We start from the raw sequence: 20,919 nt of genomic DNA, 5'->3' as shown, positions 1-20,919 counted from the left end.
TATACTCTCTCCCACTGTTTCTGAAATCCTGATCACACCACCATCAGCCATTAGCCATTAGATGGTAATTTGGGAAGTTTGTTAGAGGATGTTTTTTGTACGTAGGATGATGCATCTATCCTATCATGTCAATACAAAATAAAAGGAAGAAAATTCACTTTAGCACCAAAAATAAACATACTTGTCTCCATTGTAAAATCTTCTTAATGGTTAAGAATATTCTTGAATCAATTTTCAGTAAGATTTGTATTATTTGTTTTTCAATAAGATCTTAGATATACTATCAACACCTGATATATTCACTCGAGATTATTTTTTTCACATGTTCTGACACGAGACCGCCTCAAAAACAATGAAAATATGAGTTAAGAAAACGAACAAAGACCTTAGCAAACCAACTAGGAAAAGAAATAAGACAAGAGAGGAGCAAACAAGAGGAAATATGGACAAACTACTTATCTAATGCAATAGTTCTTACTGTTTTTTTGGATGCTTATGTTAGGCATTTGCAAGGAGTCCAAGAGGAGCTCGATGTCTTCGTGTTAATTTTCTTTGCTCGTGAAACATGGTCCCACATTTGAGCATCACAGTCAACTGGGTCCCATGTTTGTCCATCAGTTTTTTTTTTCGTTGAGTTTTTTTCACAAATTTTGCAGGCTACAGGCCTACTTCAAAGCTATAAGAGAAGAGGAGGAGGGAGACCCACCCCTTCTCTCTCTCTCTCTCTCTCTCTCTCTCTCTCTATTTGGCATGTTCTTTAATGGTGTGGTTGGTGGATTCTGTAGGCATCCTCTACTCTAAAAATGTTGTAATATAGTTAAAAAATAAAAAAAGGAAAAAGAAACTGTCTTTTAAAAACACCCTCTTGTAACTTGTTTCTGATTGATTACTCATTTCTCATCTATCTGTAAAAGGGTTGTTGAAACAATATACACCATGTTTTTTAATAAAGAAATCGTCTTTTTCTCTCATTTCTCCCTCTCTTGAGTCCTTCCTTGAGTCAAGAAGACAGAAAGAAACTACCGTACGGGGAAATACATATCATAACGAAGGAAAAAAGAGAGAGTAAAAATAAGTTTTTGAAAGTTTCGGAGAATGAATGGTCTTTCACATCTGGAACCACCTGATTACTCTGAGTTTGTTGAGGTTGATCCAACTGGAAGATATGGCAGAGTACATCTCTCTCTCTCTCTCTGTGCGTGTGTGTTTCTTCTGTGAAATGAATTGTGAGTTTGATTTTGGGGTTTACTTTTGTTTTTTTTGCAGTACAATGAAATCCTTGGCCGAGGAGCTTCAAAGATAGTGTATGAATCCAAGTTTTTGTTTCTCATTAATTTAATGGAATCCCATTTAGTTTTTTTTTTTCACATGTTTGGCTCCTTAGTTTTTTTTGCTTGAATTTGATGGATGCTCATGCAATATTTTTGCAAAAGTTGGAGTCTTTTCGGCTCTTTCTACGAATTTTTGGTAACGGTTAGTTTCTTGATTGGGGCAGTTATAGAGCATTTGATGAGTACGAAGGGATTGAAGTTGCTTGGAACCAGGTCAAGCTATATGATTTCTTACAAAGTCCTGAAGATCTTGAAAGACTCTACTGTGAGATTCATCTCCTTAAGACATTGAAGCATAAGAACATAATGAAGTTCTACACTTCTTGGGTTGATACTGCAAATAGGAACATCAACTTTGTGACGGAAATGTTCACTTCTGGGACTTTGAGACAGTAAGAATTTGTCAAAACATAATGATTTCATGACCCATTCTTTGCTTTTCTGTTGATTATGCCTTGTGGGTCTTTTGTATTGTTCATCATCGTATAAGTAGGTCTCTTTACTTTTTTTCGTATTCAATAGGTATAGACTAAAGCACAAGAGAGTAAACATTCGAGCTGTGAAGCATTGGTGTAGGCAGATCTTGAGAGGGCTTCTTTATCTCCATAGCCATGACCCTCCTGTGATCCACAGAGATCTAAAGTGTGATAATATTTTTGTGAATGGGAACCAAGGAGAGGTGAAGATTGGAGATCTTGGCCTTGCGGCAATTCTTCGAAAATCTCATGCTGCTCATTGTGTTGGTAGGTTTAATTGACAAATCTCATGAATTCTCTTTATTTGGTCACTATAACCAGAGCATTAGAATCAGTTGAGACTTATAACAGAAGAGTCTAGTTCTCAGGTGGTACTAGGATCTCTGTGATTTATATTGATAATAATTAAACTTTGGTTTATTCTTCTTTTCTGTGGGGCTCTCCTTTCTTCAGGGACACCTGAGTTTATGGCTCCAGAAGTGTATGAAGAGGCATACAACGAATTGGTTGATATTTATTCGTTTGGTATGTGCATCTTGGAGATGGTCACTTTTGAATATCCCTATAGTGAATGCACTCATCCTGTTCAAATCTACAAGAAAGTTATCTCTGTAAGACCCCCTTCTGCCTTCCTCCCCCCTCAAAACATGATGTATTCACTTACATGCTTTATTACTTCAGGGGAAAAAACCAGATGCTTTGTACAAAGTAAAGGATCCAGAAGTACGACACTTTGTTGAGAAATGTTTGGCCACTGTGTCACTTAGGCTATCTGCAAGGGAGTTGTTGAATGACCCTTTTCTCCAAATTGATGGTTGTGAATCCGATTTGAGACTGTTGGACCATAGGATTGAAGTTGATGGCTTAGGACCCCTAATTAGGCCACCTTATCTTGAGCATCATGACAATAATAATTCCTACAGTAGTGGATACTTAAATGGTTATGACTATGAGGCTCAGAATGAATGGGAATATCATCAAGTCGAGGTCGAACTGAGTGGAATTGAACTTTTCGAGTATCATGATGAACATCCTGCAAACGTTGACATAAGTATAAAAGGAAAGAGGGGTGATGATGGTGGCATCTTCTTAAGACTCCGAATTGCAGATAAAGAAGGTTAGTGAATTGTTTTCTTTCCTTTTGTTTATCTTTTCTGTACAGGTAAATGTCCATATTAGCAATCACTTTAATTATATCTCTTTGCAGGTCGTATACGAAACATATATTTCCCTTTTGACATTGAAAATGATACAGCATTGAGCGTGGCAACTGAAATGGTTGCCGAGCTTGATATCACCGATCAAGATGTGACTAAAATAGCAGATATGATTGATGGGGAGATTGCTTCCTTGGTACCTGAATGGAGGCCAGGGCCAGGCATAGAGGAGACACCCTGCTTTGCAAATCAAACTCTGTGTCACAATTGTGCTTCCACCTGCACCTCTAATGGTTCATTCATGGATTTTTTGTCAAATAATCCATGTTGTAGCCATGGATGTGCTTCAATGCATGGAAGGTTTGGAGAGATCATTTTTGAAGTGGATGAATCTGAGCATCATTTAACAGAAGGGGCGCCAAACATACTCAACCAACCGGACTACTTGCACTATAAGGAAATTTGGGGTCAACAAGAAAGCCGGCAACTTACTCCAATAGGCTCGGGAAAAAGTCAGTCGGATGAAGAGTATGCAAATTTTGATCAGTCAATCCCAGAAAAGGATACAAAAGATACCAAGATGGAAAATGGAATTCCTGGAGGAAAGTCATTTCAGCACTTCACAGGTTCCGGTTCTCTTAGCAGACTGACTTCATTGTACAATGACCTTGCGGACAGTAATGAGAATGAAATCCAGCAAGACTTGAGATGGCTTAAAGCGAAACACCAAATGGAATTGAGGAAACTTAGAGATGAACGATTAGGACTTGCAGTGAAACCTTCAACTTCTAGGAACGGGGAAGAGAAAACAAGTAATGTGGTTTCTTCAACTTCAATGTTGAATTCATTTCAAGAAGGCAGCAATGGAGATCTCTTGAAATCCCTTGCTAAGCAGATTAGTCATAGTTTGCATACTCATGCCGGCGCCCTTTCGGATACTCAAAGGCCCTGGAATCACAAGGTAATGAATCAACCCCCAAGAGCGAAAGATATGGTCAATGCCAAGAATCTCTGCACCGGGCCAATGCTCCCACACTCGCTCCATAGGACAACATCCTTACCAGTTGATGCTGTTGATGTATAATATTTTGAGGCATCCATTCTTTTATATTCTTATACACATTATAGAAGCACTATTGTGAATAAATCCACCCTTTTTTGGCCTAGCAAATATTAATGTCCATCCACACAGTGCTTCCCCGCCTGCCTCTAGACTGTCTTCATCACACAAAACAAAGACAAACAAATCATATAAAGAGTTGAGATGTAAAATCCTGAGGCTTGTAAAATTAATCAAAGTGTAATGAGTTATCGAGAGACCATTTACATTATCCATTTGGCCTGGATAGCGCCAGCTACCAAACAATGTGATGGAGTTCATGATTGCATGATGAAAAATGTAATTACGTAGGGTTTAAAGGGTGTTGAAGTGCAGTGATGACATCCTTTGGAGCATTTACACTTGAACTACCAAAAAGGGTGGGCATTATTTGCTATCATGAGGAGGGGATACGATCATTGAAGTTTGTAGGACCAACCGATTGTGTAAGATCCTACATGATTGAATTGGTGTCCTTTTTGCGTCTTCAATTCATACTAAATTTACCAAGAACAGGACATCTTCTCGAAACTGTTTTGCATTGCAGTTAAATCTGTGTTTGAGGACGTTTCAGATATGTATTTAGCATAAAAATATTTTACATTGATTTTCTTTGTGCTTTAGAATAATTTTGATGTATTCATATAAAAAACAATATATATATATTAGAGGTTTTCCGAAGAGCCCTGGATGGCCAGCTACCGGCGGAGCCCACAGTTTAGGGCAATCATAGAGAGGTTTTTTCAAAGAGAAGATGGCCCACTACAGCATTATAGAATATAGATAGCTCATTTCATTCATGCTGATGAAGATACAGCATGGGTCTCCCACATGAGCAATATCATTCAATTAATAATATATGGTCACCTATGGCCTTAGTCTATGCTGACTTTGAGGCAGGCTTTTACTAATAAATAAAATAAATAATCAAATCATCCTTACAGAAAAAAGGATGTACAAATATTGTACCCTTTGAGTGCTGCCATGCTCTATGCTCTGCAAGAACTCATGCTTGTATTTCTTACAGAGAAAAATAGAATAATATACACAAGAGAATTATATATTATATATACTGAACCCAAATAAAGAGAATTCTAGAGTTGTTGAATAAAATAATGTTTCGAAAATATCCTAAAAGAGAATAACTACAGCTAGTTTTTTAAATTGTTTCTTGTCTAAAAAAATGATTTTTTTTAGATATTTTTGAATAATTTTAATGTATTAATATAAAAAATAATTAATAATTTTAATATTATAATCATCAATCAATTAGTTGAGTTGTAAAAATAATAGGATAAATATTATATTGCTTTCAAGTAAGTACCAGAGAAGGTACTCATTTTATTTTGGTTTGATTTCTTAACACCTTTTCCATTCTTTTCATTATTATACTTTTGTTTTTAACAAAATATTGTTTATTAAATTAAAAAAAAGTTCACAAAATTCTTTAATTCATTCAAAAATTGACCAATACCTAATTAAATTTGACTAGAATTGTGAAGCTACGTCTCTTTTCTTTATTCTTTCTTTGAATTGTAAGCAACCAATAAAATAATCAAATATATATATATAAACTAAAATAAAATAAAATAAAACCAACATGAAGCTAGCTAAACACAAAAGATTCACAACAAGCATGCCATGCCAAATTACGCCTGCTTCACGATGATTAAAGGGGTGACTGTCTTTGTAAAGTGTAGAGATCTATTAGGTGAGTCACAAAGGATAGGCATTGCCATTAAGGCTATTAATGAATCATGGCATGTATATATGTGATAGAAAGCAATTGAATGAATATCGAGTGGTGGCTCAATAGCTTGGAAAAAAAAAACATTCAATGATTGAGAAGCTTTTTCACCCGTTGGTTAATTTTCTCATATCAATGATGCGATGATGACGAAGATAATGATGATTAAGGATGTTATTAACGATGATTAGGGGTAACTATGCTAATTTGAGAAATATTTTCTTGCTGTGAGAACACTGGAAAAACTCTGTGAAGTATGCTTTTGTCATAATTTTGTGATAACAGTCATTGCCCACAGCAGGATATATAGGACAAATGGAAACATGTGAATCCTATAGAAAGTTATTTCCTTTATTAAAGAAAGATAGTGGCGATTCATACACCTACTGGATAAGCATATTCCTCAACAGGAAGCAACTTTATCAAGAGGCATGGTTTGACAGATTCATCGCCAATCACCACTCCCATGTCAAATTCAAAAATGGAAGAAAGCTTGAAAAAGCAGATATTCCACTCAGAACAGCTATGTATATATATGATATCTTGGTCTTTCTGGAAAGTAGGCACGCACGCCCTTTGTTGTAGATTGGACAATGAGTATTGGTGATAGAGTGGGAGCTGGGAGATATTTCTGCTGTACTGTGGGCATGATCTCGCACTTACAAAAGATGTGGATGCTGCGGCAAAGACACAAAAGACAAACGCATCTACATGCTAAACTCACAGTTTAACAACCAATTACCTACCACATGAAATATCCACCAAAAAAAATCAGAGGATTCCACATATTACAGTTCTGTGGCAGCATAGGAGTTTCAGAACTCAGTTTCCATTGCAACCTGGTTGAAATGCGTGAGTGACAAGTTTTGACGTTGGAGTTGATGATTGAACATTTCATCCATCAGATTAACAGCAGAATTCAACGATAATTGATGGGGTGCCTTTAAATCCTGACATTTTCTTGACCGCAAACGCTGTGAATCAGTCAGTGTATGATAACTTGATCAAGAAGGTTTGATTGTATTGAGATTTACGATCGAGTAGAGTACAATCTTGACTTGATCAGACAAGAGTGGGATTTCTAGCAAGGCTCATGCACCAAAGGAGCTTGCCTAGAATAAAGAAAAAGCTCCAAGCTCCACTTAGCCTTGCCCTGGTCAACTGAATTCAAGGTATTGATCAGTTAAAAAGCATAACACTTTTCGTTGACAATTCTAGAAATCCAGACCAAAAACACCCCAGTGAATGAAATTCCCAATAGAAAAGGAAAATGGGATGAGATATTCAACTAGAAACCTTACCACTAATGTCCATGTTCCTACCATGACATCATAAAGCAAAAACCAAGCCATTTGAACTCCTTTATTGCAGGTAGTTCCCATCATGCATGACAGTGGTGAATGTTAGGCCAAAGTCCACGCCTAGTGATAACGACAACACTTGTAAAGTTTAGATCAACTCCTCATTATCAAATAGGTAGAACCCCTCGCGAAGAACTCTGATACTCCACGGAAATTAGGGTTTTAGCTAGAAAAGTAGAAGATGTTAAAATTTTGCTCCAAAATGCTATGGCCTAGAGTAGGACCACCAAAAATAAATACTATGAATGGAAACTAATTGAAACACATTGTGTGTATCCTCCATAACCAAAAACTTTAAATCTGCTTGAACTTTCACCCTGATGGAAAACGATGCAAGGTATTGTGGAGGGAAGGTCAATTTACAAAACCCACGTACAGAAAGAACCCTGTACACTATCAAGAACCTTACTAGGGAGATCAAGTTAGTCATGATCTACAAAAGAAAGAAGCTCAGATGAGCTATCTACCTCTGGCCTTGATCATGCTGTGCAATGGCCATCCCTATCCATTTCCTCATAATCTATCCGCCTAACCCTTTAAGAGTTCAGGAAGGGTAAATCTATCAGCACCTAACAGGAACGATTCAAACTATCCACAGCCTTCTATCGTATTTTATACCTAGTCAACTTGACTAGGTGTAATATAGAAAGATGGAGCCAGCTCGTTACAATAATGAGGGATTTATATAGTGAAATCACAGCAGAAAATATTCTAAAGATTACTTGAAGCTTCGGGGACTCCTGAAATGGAGATGCCTTGATTTAGTAGTTACATGAGACTATTAAAATAGAAACAAGCACTGACATAGCAGCCTGGCAAAGCAGAACAAAAATTAAAAAAAATGCCAAAGAGGAATGCCAAGAACAAAGATAACTGTTTAGAATTGCGAAGCATTTTTCAGCTATTCACATTGTCCAGTCAAGGATCACAAGGGACATCAATATTTCTATTAGAGCTGCATTCCGAACCTCCATAGACTTGTAGACTCTTGTTTTTTGGATCTGTTAGAATGTATCATACTTGCTGTACTGCTAATGAAAGAATTCTGATCTGTTTCAGTAGATACACAATCTATCTCTTGATAAGCTCGAAAATTCAGTTCAGGAACATCTGCTCAATACCAGGCAAACACTCTGTATACCGTGGGCTTGTTCTATATAAATTTACACCTAATTTGCAAAGTAAATTCCACATCTCCAACGCAAAACACAAGTCTCTGATATGAACTCTTAGAGGCCTCAAAAGTGGGTAATCTTCAGGCAGTTCCCTCTCTGACAGCATGTCATTTTCATTCTGAGGTGTCCACAACACCTCAACTGCCTGCATGACAATATATTTAAACTGCACTGCCTGAAGTGGAAGAATGGCACGCAAAATTTACAATACCACAGTGCAAAAAGTCTTCCAATCCAGAACTTAAATATGAGATCTAAAATATTGAAACTTTAGAGAAGTGATCTTACCACTATATACTCATTGCCAAATCCATTAGATCTCTTGCTTTTTGTGCTTTGCCTTTTTATGCTGTTCATATTGGCAAGTGTCTCTTCATCAAATTTCCCATGGAAAGTTGGTTGAAACGTTTTTCACCATCCTCCATGCTTCGCTTCATATCCATCTGATAAGAAAGCAGAGTGCATGTGCATCTATCCATCAGTCCTGATATATACATATCAATCATGTTTGAAATGTAAAAGCGGGAAGAAGACAGCCTGAACAAAAATTACACAAAAAAATATGCAAAATCCAAAAGAACATGCATAGATATATGAAAAACCAGATAAAGTTTTAGGAAATGGCTGTATACTTGCAGATGAATAACCAGAGATGCAAATAATCAGGGTGCTAAAGCAAAGCTACTGGGGTCTCTGTAACGGAGACAAATCCATGTAAAACTAACCTAAATGTTAACAGATTTACATGATGAGATGATAGAGCATGTTCTCAAGGGTAACAACAGAGTTTCATTGACATTCACGAAATTATTATCATGGTTTTTAAAAGTTAATCTTTGGCAGATTTGTGAAACGTGTCACATTTAAGAAAAAACAACACGAAACAGTGATGGAATCATTTTCTCGATGTAAAAGAATGCTGGCAGTTTCTCATGAAATGAATGCCCATGGCATCAGGTTATTGAGATGGATTGTTCAAAGGGAAATGAAACATATTCAAAAAATAATAAAGCAAGATCTTCTAGTCTCTTGACTGCATGTGTACTTCTTCTGCCGAAAGCATATAAACAATGCCTCAAGACTTGGCCATAACGCCGACCACGAAACCAATCCCGTGTGTTCTAGAATCAAGAAAAGAGATTAAACCACAATTTTGATCATTTTGTTAAAGCACGCAACCCTTTGAGAAAATGAAAATATGAAGAAAAAACCCGATACATCATAAAAAACTCAGAGACCAGGCAACAAGAGCTCTAAAAAGGTTCAAAGGTGTAGCCCTACAGGTCTCAGAGAAACAAAAGAATTTCAGAGTCAACTATAATCTCATGTGTAATTGCCACTGCCCCAGCAAAGCTTAAGAAAGCTCTATTCCCAGCATTCTGTAACAAACCTACAGGTTTTGTTTTATCTTTGCAAACCAACACCTGTCCTTGTTGCTAAACTTCACAGGCCAATATTCCAAAAAATTATTCCACTACTCTCTAAAGCACCCTCGTACCGACTACAATTAGAAATTAAAAGCAACTTCCCCCTCATCTCCGGGCAGTGATTCATCACCCTTGTCCAGATAATACCTTCGTTTCTACAGAATAACCTCAAAAGAATAGAAAAGGGTGCCCTATAGCGTTCTTTCCAAACTATTTGCAGTTATGATTCTAGCATTGTCTGGTTTTAATGGTCTACAAGGCACTGCTTACATTCCACAGCTCTCTAATCACTATGATATTTCAGAGCATGATGATTTTCTAAGATTATCTGTGAAGTCATTAACTAAACATATGTGTTCCTTAAAGTTTACGACTTATGCCTGTCATGGTATAATCTTTGGTTAATAAAAGAAGGCCATATGCACTAATTAATCTACAATGTGTGCAAGAAAGTCCTTTCACGTCCATCATTCGTTGAAAAAATTTAGGATAGAGAAATCTTTTGGTGGCTCAATTTTAACGGCAAAGAACTCAGAAGTCGATCCGAGATAAAGCTAGGGTCATGGGTTGGTAGAGTTAACTCTAGTTAACTCAATTTTTTTAAAAACAAAATCAAAGCAATCGTGTTTTATCTTGGGTGACTCGAGTATTTTATCAGATCAGGTAAAGTCAATCATTCATTTATTTTTTTCTTAAACTTAGATCGGTCCAGACCTTAGATTGGCTGGATTCCAAGTTAACTTGCTAGGTTAGTCCGGATTTTATAACCAAGAATTATAATATTATTAATTTCAGTACTCAATATAAACTAAAATAAAAATAAGTTTGTCACTAAAACATTTAAGGGTAAAATAATTTTTTTATATTTTATTATGTATTATCTATAATAAGGATATAAAGATAATCCACACTCTTAATATCTTATCTCCTATATCTTCATTTCTTTTATTTCAAAATAATAACGAAACTCTATGGAAAATCATTCTTTAATGGTGGCGTCAAGTAAACTTTCGTTAGTGCTTAGTAGTGTTCGTGGGTGCCATTCTGGGCCAAGTTCTCTTAAGTATTCTCTACTAAATGGGCCTCAATTTTCAAAAGGCTTCAAAAGAAATCGATTTAGCCCAACAGATTTAAATGGCCTATAAATCCCAATGAATCTCTTTAGGGCACGATTCAATAATTGAATCCAAAGAATAACCCTATAAAAATCACAATATAAAAACCAGGGTTTTGCCACTTCTCTACTCAATGGGCCTAGATTTTCAAAGCCTTCAAACGAAATTGATTTAGCCCAACAACTTTAGAAGGCCTATAAAGCCCAATTATTTTCCTTAGGGCACGATTCAATCTCTGAATCCAAAAAATAACCCTATAAACACCACACTATAAAAGCCAGGGTTTTGGTCCTCCATCGCTATCTCCTTGAGCTGCAGCAGCTATTCACCAGTCTCTAGCTCTCCGCCTCCAAAATCCAAAAACAAAATCCAGGGTTTTGATTGAAATCATGGCAGACAAAGCAGTTACCATTCGTACCAGGAAGTTCATGACAAATCGTCTCCTTTCAAGGAAGCAATTTGTAAGCTTTGACCCTAGCATTCTCTCTTTTTTCTTCATTTTCTAGGTGCCCAAACGAGGGTGTATTAAAGAATTTTTTTTTTAGTTTTTGATTTTGTTCTACTGGGTCCTTTAGATCTTGAACTGTAAGGAAGAAAGTTTAGAATTTTTGAGATGGTTGTTTATGAATGTTATTCCTGGAAGTGTTAGTGTTATTGTTTGTTGTATTTGGAATAAATTGTTGGTACTTGAATGGATCGCGGCTCTTAAATGGACATGCAGAATATTGTTTGTGGGTTTTTATTAGTTAATGTGAATAGTCTTGGTTTTGTTTTGCTTCAATAGAAATAAAGCGTGTTTTAGATTAGGGAAGTTCATTTTCTTTTTAATTTACGTTAGTGATTAATGTTTGTGTACGAATTCAGAGGTGGACAAAATAGTAGGGGCCAGTGATATGACAAAATATTTGCTACTCTTGATGGGTTTCAAGGAATCCATTTGATGTTAGTTTCCACCAACATCTCTGAGCTCATGAATCCTTTTTGTTTCAAATAATTTTCTTGGGAGTTTTTGTTGGCTGGTAAAATGAGATGTTGTAACGTGTTTACTGACCCTGGCATTAGTGGTTATTGTAGAACAATTATGCTTTGGTGTCAAATGGACCCTGTTAGAGCATTACCTACTAATATCTGTGTTTGCATAGGTTATAGTTCAATGAAAATGTGTATTCCATTGTATTTGTTTTCTTTTTTAAGTAAGGTCTTCAAGTGTTTTTGGTTTAATTCTTCTCTTTTGATTTACACAGATCATTGATGTTCTTCATCCTGGTAGAGCCAATGTTTCTAAGGTATATCCTCAGTCTCGTGTTGCTTTTTGAAGTTTTTCGTGCTTTATTTTTCTGAGCATTATCTGTTTCATCCATGGTTTTTGAAAAAAAATTGCATATTATATGAGGATTTGGAACGATTTTCCATTATTGTCATAAATGGGGCTGTATTGGACAATTAACTGTGAGATAGTTCTGATGTAGGGATAACATAACTTACACCTTGAGTTTTTTAAGGTTATTTGCATTGACCATTTTTTATTATAAAAGTTGACTTTTGAGTGACTGATGCACCTGGTTTTGTTGTTTATCTTGCACTTGTTCTGTTATGAAGGCAGAACTGAAGGAGAAGCTGGCAAATTTGTATGAGGTGAAGGACCCCAATACAATCTTTGTGTTCAAATTTAGGACCCATTTTGGAGGTGGGAAATCCACTGGATTTGGGTTGATTTATGATACAGTTGACAATGCAAAGAAGTACGAGCCCAAGTACAGGCTCATTAGGGTATGTCTTAAATGCACATTCTCCTTTATCTCAACTTCCATATTTGTTTTGATATTTTTTTCTTGTGGATTTCTTGGGTTTATGCAAGTTATGTATTAATTAAGTATATGGAGCTAAAATTAAAATCATAGTTTGGAACATGACACTTGTAGAATGAATTGACCTGGTTATTCAATTTGGAGTATGTAGTTGATGTTGTTGAAAGATAATTATTAGTGGAGTGCTCCTTTGCAAGTTTCTATTAGTTATAGATGTGATTCTTATCTGTAGCCAAATATTAAGGTTCTGCGAGTGTTTTTTTCATATTCTGTTGGGTTGATTAAGCATGTCATTCTGTCAATGTTTGTCGGAATCATGTTCTTGTTCAGTTGTGAAAGCTCTCCATCACATGCATTTTTGCTTAATCTATGTCTTGTATTGGCAGAATGGGCTTGCCACTAAGATAGAGAAGTCGAGGAAGCAATTGAAGGAGAGAAAGAACAGGGCAAAGAAAGTCCGTGGAGTCAAGAAGGTGAGCTCCTGGTTTTATTTATGATTGCCTCTTGATGTTTGTTATTTCCTTTTTCATTACTTTATGTTACAAGAGTAATAACTAACCTTAATATTTTCTGATGCAGACTAAGGCTGGAGATGCTGCAAAGAAGAAGTGAGTTATAGGTGATTTTGTGGTAGTTTTTATGTGCCCTTATGCACCAGGGGGGGTTTCTTCAATAGTCTTGTGCCCTATCATTTAGAAATGGAATATTTCTTCTTTGTGTGGATGTTTGGGTTATCTTATGTTTAGCTAAATTATCTGATTTTGAGCACTCATCTGTGGACAAGTTCTGGAACATCGAGCCATTATATATTTCTAGTTATTTTCTTTTTGTTATTTTCGTAATGATACTCAATGCTGCACCTGGAATTAGATCCCATGAAGAAACTCTTTTAAGGAAGGTTTCAAAATGCAACATGGAACAATAAAATTAAAATTACAATGTGATTGCCAACTAGCAGTATATTTTCTGCAAATTATGGTATGTTTTCGTCAAATTAGTGGTGAATGTTTTGTGCTTCCCGTCAACGAATCCATTTCTATCATATTCTTTTGATGATATTCCGAAGATTGGGATTAGATGCTGAATATGAGACGAGGGATGTATGAGATGTGTATTCCTTGACCTACCTATTTGTTCGACAGCATACAACAGATGATCCACCTCTTTCATATTAGGCTAGAGTACGTGCATGTGGGTCTTAGACTCAGCTCCCGACCAAGCTTTTTATTTATTTTAGTGCCCAAGCAATAAATGCAGAGGCGTCTTTCTCTTGTTATTCGGCTTAAGGTGGGACAAAATCCAATCCAGTGAGCCAGAGTGAATGAGAGGACGAAGCTACCGACGGTCGAGGAAAGAGTTACGAATTTGGTTTCAGTTTCTAGGAGGTAGGTCACACGTTCACACAATTCTACATAATTTCTAGCTTCTTGACATGTCCTTGTAAGACCCTTTTAAAGCACGATTTGCACGCATATTGATTCTGGGAAGTCCATGTGAAACATTCAAGTTTGGTCGGTTGAAGATCAATATGCTTTTCGCATCGCTTTCGCTTTGATTATGTTCTTGACTAAATCTATTTAAGATTTTCAGACTCACTCCAGATTCTTTGCTGGCCACTTCAGTTGCTGAAAAAAGGACGTGCATGGATTGGCCATTGGAGAGTTTCTTAGTTAAAAAACTAGATGGACCATTTGTTAGCTTGAAGCAAGCAAACAACCGCTCTTTCTTAACTTGAAGCAACCAAACTGAGCCACCCGAAGACTATAGAGCCATTTTAACAGGACAGCAATTCAAGTCATCATCATCCAGACGCCTTTAAATAGATTTATTTTAGTAAAAATAACGTTAATTTGGACAGTAAGACAATGACTTCGTGGTAGCTGCAGTAGAAACCACAAACAATGTGAGGTTCAAGCCATGATTCTGTCAAAATCAACAGACGGTTCCCTACTCTAAGGAGCACTCTACACTATATCACTATATGGATTCTGTGTTAATGGCAGCCTTCACCCTTTATTGATGAATAGTAAAGGCATTATGCCAAACTATGAAGGTTAAGTGGTTGGCATCCGAAAAGAGAAGTCGTGTGCCACTGCACCAGACCAATATCAAACATTTATTTATTTATTTATTTTCAGGCAAGGAAGTTGGTAATTGTTGGATAATGAAATCCTTACCATTACTAGCTCATGAAGACTCTGAAAGTCTTGCTGCTCAATTAACTTATGTTTAATACATTGTAGCGTGTCCAGACTATTTGATCTTAGCTCGTTCATTGAATGTATACAAATCACTCCATCCATACGTATAAGGTAAATATCGATTCAAAGTAATCAGAAATTAATTTATTATCACTATAAATCCGATGTTATACACGTCTCCAATCTATACAAGTCAAGCAAATCCATTGGCACCTACTTCTTTTAATCTCACAAGTGAGAAATATGACAGAAACCAAAAAAAAAAACAAAATCTGTACATAATTTCCCCCTTAATTTTGAAAAAAAGAAAAGGAATGAATAATAGGGTTTTGTAAAGTTTCCAATTTATTTATTATTAGTACTGGTTTACTTGCTCGTGTTAGGCAATAAAAAAAAATTAAACCTAAAAATAATATCCGAGTGGTGGGGATTTGTTTTGGTGTTGTTATTAAACTCGACACAACGAATTAACTTTAAAAACTCATGATTTGTCTCCTTGCCAAATTCAAGATTCAAATTAAATCGTGTGAGAGTTACCTTGATGTGATTCAACCAATTTGAATAACGGATTCAAAGACAACCTGAATAGCCGGTAAAAAACGTTGTTTGACTTTAAAAAGTTTTAAGATGATTTTTTTTTAATATAGTGATGGTGATATATTTGATCAACTTAGGCTTCGTGGCTTAACTTGCAACCCGAAGATTGATAAATGCGTGGTTTGATTTTTTTTAAAAAAATTCAAGATGATATCTTTTTTTTAAAATATTGTTACGAAATATATTGGATCAATCTAAACTTTGCAGCTTAACTCGCAAAACTCATGAGCCAAGTCAAACATGAGTTGAGTTATTGGAGGGTGAAATTGAAAAAAATATATATTCAATTAAAAAAAAATGAGCCAAGTCAACATGGGTCAATATGTCAAATCTACGACCCGAGTAATGAGATCGTGATAACCCCATAGTAAACAAATCAGGAAATAAATGTGAAGCCCAATTAAAAAATATTCAATTAAAAAGGACTTAGAAAATAAATAGAGTCAACTCGGGTCAATCTGCCAAACCTGCGACCCAGGTCTTAGAATAACCCATACAAAGAAAATAAATTTTTTTTATTAAGCTGAGTTTCTAATCAACCTAATTTTGAAGGATGAAATATAAAAAATCAATTAGAAAAAGCAATACAAAATAATGAACCGTGTCAACTCAAGTTAACTATTAAACTCATGACCTGATTTATGAGATCAGGATAAATTCATATAAAACGAGCTAAAAAAAATTATGAAACCTCATTTCCAACCGATATAATGTTAAAGGTTGAAACCAAGAAGAAAAAAAAAAACTTAAATCCATAAGACTTGTATGTAACTCAACATGAAAAATTAAAAAAATCATAAAACATAATTCTTAAAACCATCTAATATTGATAATAAAATTGAAAAAATAAATAAATAATTTTTTTTTGAGTTATTGAAAGGTAAATTTAAAAAGAAAACTAAATAAAAATAATAATATTCTAGTAAATAGTATTATGGGAATGTGAATAAAGTGGTTTAACTGTACTCTATAGTGTTTTTGTTAATCAATTAATAATAATAATTTGTGGCTGTATTTTAATAAAAAAAAAGAAAAAAAAAAAGTGAATCGGCTTCGAAGTTCTAACAATCATAGATTCCCATTTGTCTCTCTCTCAATTTCACGTGTACCTTTCCTTTTCCTTTTCTTTTTCCCTCTCTCTCTCTTCCCCTTCCTGTTTGGAAGTGAGACTATAAATATAGTGAATTGGTGGACTAGTTTATATCATCCTCTTGCACTCCTCTTTCCTTCTCTTTATCTACTCTTTTCCACACCATTCCTTATTAACCCCATTTTCTTTTTTTACTTTCTTTCATCATGGAGGATGATAATGGTAATCAACTTTTCTTTTGTCGTTTCTTGAATTATAATGAAGGGTTTTTGTTTTGAAGGTGTTTTTTTGCATCGATGTTTTTTGTCATGGTTTAAGCTGGCTCATGTTGTGCTTACATGCTTTATGTTTTGAAAGTTTTGTTGTTTTCTTTTAATGGGATTCTGAGTTTGATTAATTTTCTTGTATTTTCTTTTGGTTCTATGTTTATGGTTGGTAATTTGGTATATTTGGAATTAAAGCTTGAACTTTTTTTGGCTGCCATGAATTTAGATTTTAGTTTTGTTTAATTTATTTGTTTTTTTTCCTTTCTTTTTTTAATTAGGAAACGAAGAGTTAAAGTTCTTCCCTTTAACATTTTGGCTGTGTAATGTTGGAATTTTAACCTTTAATATATTGAAAAGATATCTGGATGTCTTAAAATGGCAGACTTTCCAAGAATTTCAGCTATATGTCCTGTTTTGGACATTTACAGAGTGAGCTTTCTTTTTTCTGTGTTTCTACAGATTGATTTGTAGAATTTGAGGCTTAATATATAGACGTATAATGATAGCAACAATAGTCCTTACGGTCTGTCTTTGAGAAACATTTTCATGTCTTGTGATGTTTAAACTAGCAAAGATAATGGATGGGTTCATTTCTGAGAAAGCAATTACTGATTGTAAATCTAAGAATTATACCATTTATTCAAACTTTAGAGCTGGTCTTTAATCTTTACCATGACTGTCTCATAAAATCGGCTAAGTGAATGCTAGTATGATTGAATGCTGTAGATCACTGGTTAAATTTGTTTAAAACAGATGTTTTTGGATTCTACAAGTTAGTTAAAGTCATCATGTATATAAGAAATCTTAGATAATTATATATCATTTTCATCAATTATAGATCAGTGGTAACATTTTTGTTTTGTTTTACCCTCTTGCTTTTCAATAGTGATGGAAGCTGAAGACCAAACTATTTCTGTGGCATCTTCTTTTGCTGGTTATCAAGAAGGTAAATGTCAATTGAGTATCTTGCTCCATTTTTTTTTTCTAACATGTTTGGACATTTTAACGATAAATTAGCATCGCCAGCAGTTGGTTGATCAAATTATATGTACTTTTATGAGGAACATATGTCAATTTATGCATTTCCATTTCTTAATTCCCCAATCAATTTGATCGTTTTCATTATTGTGAACACTGAGAAAATTTGTCTCTGTCCTTGTTTGTGTTAATGCATCGTGGCTCCCAGTCCCCACTTCGCTGCTTGTCTTTTTCCCTTGCTGTTTTCCCTGTTAAGGAGGACTCTTGGGTTTCAAGACCATCATGTATCTGTCTCTTGATAGTTATTGATTATGAAAGTTTTTGTTGATTAATCAACCAGCTGTTCAGGATAGAGACCATAAATTCTTAAGTAGAGCAGTTGAAGAAGCTTATAAAGGCGTCGAATGTGGTGACGGAGGTCCATTCGGTGCTGTCGTTGTTCGAAATGATGAAGTAGTCATGAGCTGTCACAACATGGTTTTGAAAAACACTGATCCCACTGCACACGCCGAAGTTACTGTTATTAGAGAGGTTAAGAGTTGAAATTATCATATTCCCTTGATTTTATCTGCAGTAGTGTTGTATCGTGTGTGTTGATGTGCAAATTGCAAACTTATTTTGGTAATTCCTGCTATACAATGCATGAATAAATTTATCTTGCAGGCATGTAAGAAGCTGAACCGAATTGAGCTCTCGGATTGCGAAATATATGCGTCCTGCGAGCCTTGTCCAATGTGCTTCGGCGCCATCCATCTCTCAAGACTCAAGGTCGAGTAGCTCAAATTCTCATTTTCACGTGATATTTAATGCTTCAAGTTTTCCAAGTTTCTAACACGTTTGTGTTTTTGCATTTTCTGCAACAGAGGTTGGTTTACGGAGCTGAAGCTGAAGCAGCTATTGCAATTGGGTTTGATGATTTCATTGCTGATGCATTAAGAGGTACTGGGTTCTATCAGAAGGCTCACTTGGAGATCAAGAAAGCCGACGGTAGTGGTGCTGTTATCGCAGAACAAGTATTCGAAAAGACCAAGTCGAAATTTACCATGTATTGATTTTCACGTAAAGCTTGCTTACTGTGTATTTATCTATTGTATGATCTCCTTATGATATAGTCCAATATATAGTTGGTTGATTGTTAGAATCATCAAAATATAATTCTAATTAAACTATCATAAACAAAATAAATTTTTAGTATGATCATGAAAACTAGGTCGAATCCAAGAAAAATTTCGTTTAATCTTCCTACAATATACTGAAAGAAAGAATGGGGGATTTGAATGAAAAAATTCAAAAAACAATAATTCTGAAAATAATAAATAGATATGCCGTTAAATTAGTTCAAAGGTCCATACATTCATATTCCTATACTTTTGTTGATTATCGAAGTAAAATAAATATTATTTCACGTCAAGCAAATAAATTTGATATCTCTTAAAGCTAAGGGAAATCGATAAGATTACAAGTATATTAATTAGAAAAAGCTTTCTAATCAATTTCTTACCATCAAGCGAATATAATATTAAAAGCAATTTTCATTCATTTGACAGTAGTCTAGGAATAAAATTTGTGCATTTATTCTACGCAAACATTCAAAAGCTTGACAATTTAACATATTTTATTTTTCCCTAATAAATCAAGATGAGAGTTGTAGTAATCAAATTAATTCTTTTGCTTCATACTCTAGTCCCTAACAACAATTACAGATTGAAAGAAACTAGAAAACATACATGTCATCTCAAAACAATTCAATAAGCTTGAATAACAATCGATAACATAATTTTGAACAAGAAAAAATAAATATTTGAATCTAAAAGAATTACAATGATAACTTTACTTCTCACAACTTGTTAATGGAGATGGTATGTATCCCTCATGAACCGAATTCAGGAGTTTAGTTCATAGTTACTGGAAAATTGACAAAAGTAGAGAAGAAATGAATGTTTTTCCAAACCTTGTTTCAGCTGTGTTCTGCTCTATTTATTCTCTTCATTGGCTGCCAAATTTCTTCAGGATTATTAGGCTAATTAGAAGTCTTCATGATACTTAATTCTTTCCTTCTTTATCTGGTCCTTGATGTTAAATAAATTTCTCAGAATTTGTGTTGAAAATTAACCTTGTTGCTGTCACAACTCTGTTATAATTCCAACTCTGTTGCAACTTAGACTTTGTTTCTGACTTGGTTTCTTAAAATATCCGACCATACCAGCTGTATTCTTTCATTCATAACATGTTAGAGGCTTGATCTAAATCTTTATTGGGTCCTAGACCCACCATTTTTATGTCAGACTCTCAGCTGTAGTGAGATGCTCGGCACCGTTAGTTTCCTGATCAGATCAGGAGACCCATCTCATCCTTCAGATTAAGTCCGGAGTTTGGCCTTCAAAATGATTTTATCTGACTTGGAGTACTTCATGAAAGTTTTATTCCTAAATGTTTAGATGAATTTGGGCTTTTGAATCGCCTGATTTCGATATCTAAAACTCAAGATATTCCCGTTTAAATATCTAGTGTGAAAACAAAGAATCCTGCTGCAAGTAGGATTCTGGCCTGAGTTTGCAGGTCTGATTAGAAATCCAAATGAGATCATGTTTTTGCCCATAATACATTCCTGGAAAGCTTGACATGTATATTTCAACTTAAATTAAGCCCACGTTCTCTTTCAGGAACTCTAACTTGGTGAAAAACCTATCACAAGAAGCTGGGTTCAAAACATAAAATGCAGAATTTCTTATCTTTAGCAATTAATTCACAAAGTTTTTTAGGCATGCCAAACTCATAAAAATAACTTCCGATAAACTCAAATAAGCTCAAAATACATTAAAAAAACATAGTGTAAAAGGAGTAAAAACATATGTATATTTTGCAATTATCAATATTTCATCACAAACTCCTCATCTCATTGTTTAAAAAGTATAGTTCCAAAAATTAATTTTGGCTCCTTGTCTCATCCCATTGTACTACTCTAAGGAAAACCAACTTAGTTTGATGTTTTAAGTTCTCTAGTTAATCACATATTATGTTGTTCAAATTCTGGAGGAGGCCGCAAGACAAATATTTGTCTGTGAATACATCAGTCCGACAGTTGATGATA

At 35.0% G+C, this 20,919-nt stretch overlaps 3 protein-coding genes and 1 non-coding gene across 7 annotated transcripts; all 4 read left to right on the top strand.

The window, feature by feature from the left end:
- The first annotated feature begins 698 nt into the window (after positions 1-698).
- LOC18110986 (probable serine/threonine-protein kinase WNK9) lies at positions 699-4,135 on the top strand. Its single transcript, XM_006389265.3, has 7 exons — positions 699-1,173; positions 1,267-1,304; positions 1,496-1,723; positions 1,854-2,074; positions 2,261-2,418; positions 2,489-2,924; positions 3,015-4,135. Exons 1-7 carry the CDS (start codon positions 1,096-1,098, stop codon positions 4,046-4,048), a joined length of 2,193 nt encoding a protein of 730 aa, XP_006389327.2. The 5' UTR covers positions 699-1,095; the 3' UTR covers positions 4,049-4,135.
- A 7,024-nt stretch (positions 4,136-11,159) lies between these two features.
- Positions 11,160-13,529, top strand: LOC18110984 (40S ribosomal protein S24-1). The gene is made up of 5 exons (XM_006389263.3): positions 11,160-11,349; positions 12,133-12,174; positions 12,488-12,658; positions 13,083-13,169; positions 13,276-13,529. The coding sequence occupies exons 1-5, from the start codon at positions 11,278-11,280 to the stop codon at positions 13,306-13,308; spliced, it is 405 nt and encodes a 134-aa protein (XP_006389325.1). The 5' UTR covers positions 11,160-11,277; the 3' UTR covers positions 13,309-13,529.
- LOC112323919 (small nucleolar RNA SNORD24) lies at positions 11,772-11,858 on the top strand. Its single transcript, XR_002977464.1, has one exon. It is a non-coding gene; the product is annotated as a small nucleolar RNA SNORD24 (small nucleolar RNA).
- Positions 13,530-16,619: 3,090 nt separating the features above from the next.
- LOC18110983 (guanosine deaminase) lies at positions 16,620-18,969 on the top strand. 4 transcript variants are annotated; one of them, XM_052446289.1, is made up of 5 exons: positions 16,620-16,800; positions 17,737-17,796; positions 18,169-18,359; positions 18,492-18,596; positions 18,692-18,969. In XM_052446289.1, exons 1-5 carry the CDS (start codon positions 16,791-16,793, stop codon positions 18,878-18,880), a joined length of 555 nt encoding a protein of 184 aa, XP_052302249.1. In that variant the 5' UTR covers positions 16,620-16,790; the 3' UTR covers positions 18,881-18,969. The 4 variants fall into 4 exon arrangements, with proteins under 4 accessions (XP_052302249.1, XP_024439218.1, XP_024439220.1 ...); XM_024583450.2 differs by having other exon boundaries at positions 16,620-16,806; positions 17,746-17,796; XM_006389262.3 differs by having other exon boundaries at positions 16,625-16,806.
- The last annotated feature ends 1,950 nt before the right edge of the window (positions 18,970-20,919 follow it).

Source organism: Populus trichocarpa, chromosome 13 (genome assembly GCF_000002775.5).
Source record: "Populus trichocarpa isolate Nisqually-1 chromosome 13, P.trichocarpa_v4.1, whole genome shotgun sequence".
Lineage (NCBI taxonomy): Eukaryota > Viridiplantae > Streptophyta > Magnoliopsida > Malpighiales > Salicaceae > Populus > Populus trichocarpa.
The sequence above is the reverse complement of the archived record's forward strand: the minus strand, read 5'-3'. Positions and strand labels throughout refer to the sequence as shown.

Excerpts from the sequence above, each read along its gene's own strand:
- LOC18110986 (XM_006389265.3), top strand. The coding sequence starts at position 1,096 with ATGAATGGTCTTTCACATCTGGAACCACCTGATTACTCTGAGTTTGTT. Across the intron at positions 1,174-1,266 it reads CAACTGGAAGATATGGCAGA|TACAATGAAATCCTTGGCCG; the intron begins GTACATCTCTCT and ends TTTTTTTTGCAG. Across the intron at positions 1,724-1,853 it reads ACTTCTGGGACTTTGAGACA|GTATAGACTAAAGCACAAGA; the intron begins GTAAGAATTTGT and ends CGTATTCAATAG.
- LOC18110984 (XM_006389263.3), top strand. The coding sequence starts at position 11,278 with ATGGCAGACAAAGCAGTTACCATTCGTACCAGGAAGTTCATGACAAAT. Across the intron at positions 11,350-12,132 it reads TCCTTTCAAGGAAGCAATTT|ATCATTGATGTTCTTCATCC; the intron begins GTAAGCTTTGAC and ends TGATTTACACAG. Across the intron at positions 12,659-13,082 it reads CCAAGTACAGGCTCATTAGG|AATGGGCTTGCCACTAAGAT; the intron begins GTATGTCTTAAA and ends TTGTATTGGCAG.
- LOC18110983 (XM_006389262.3), top strand. Across the intron at positions 18,360-18,491 it reads AAGTTACTGTTATTAGAGAG|GCATGTAAGAAGCTGAACCG; the intron begins GTTAAGAGTTGA and ends TTTATCTTGCAG. Across the intron at positions 18,597-18,691 it reads TCCATCTCTCAAGACTCAAG|AGGTTGGTTTACGGAGCTGA; the intron begins GTCGAGTAGCTC and ends TTTCTGCAACAG.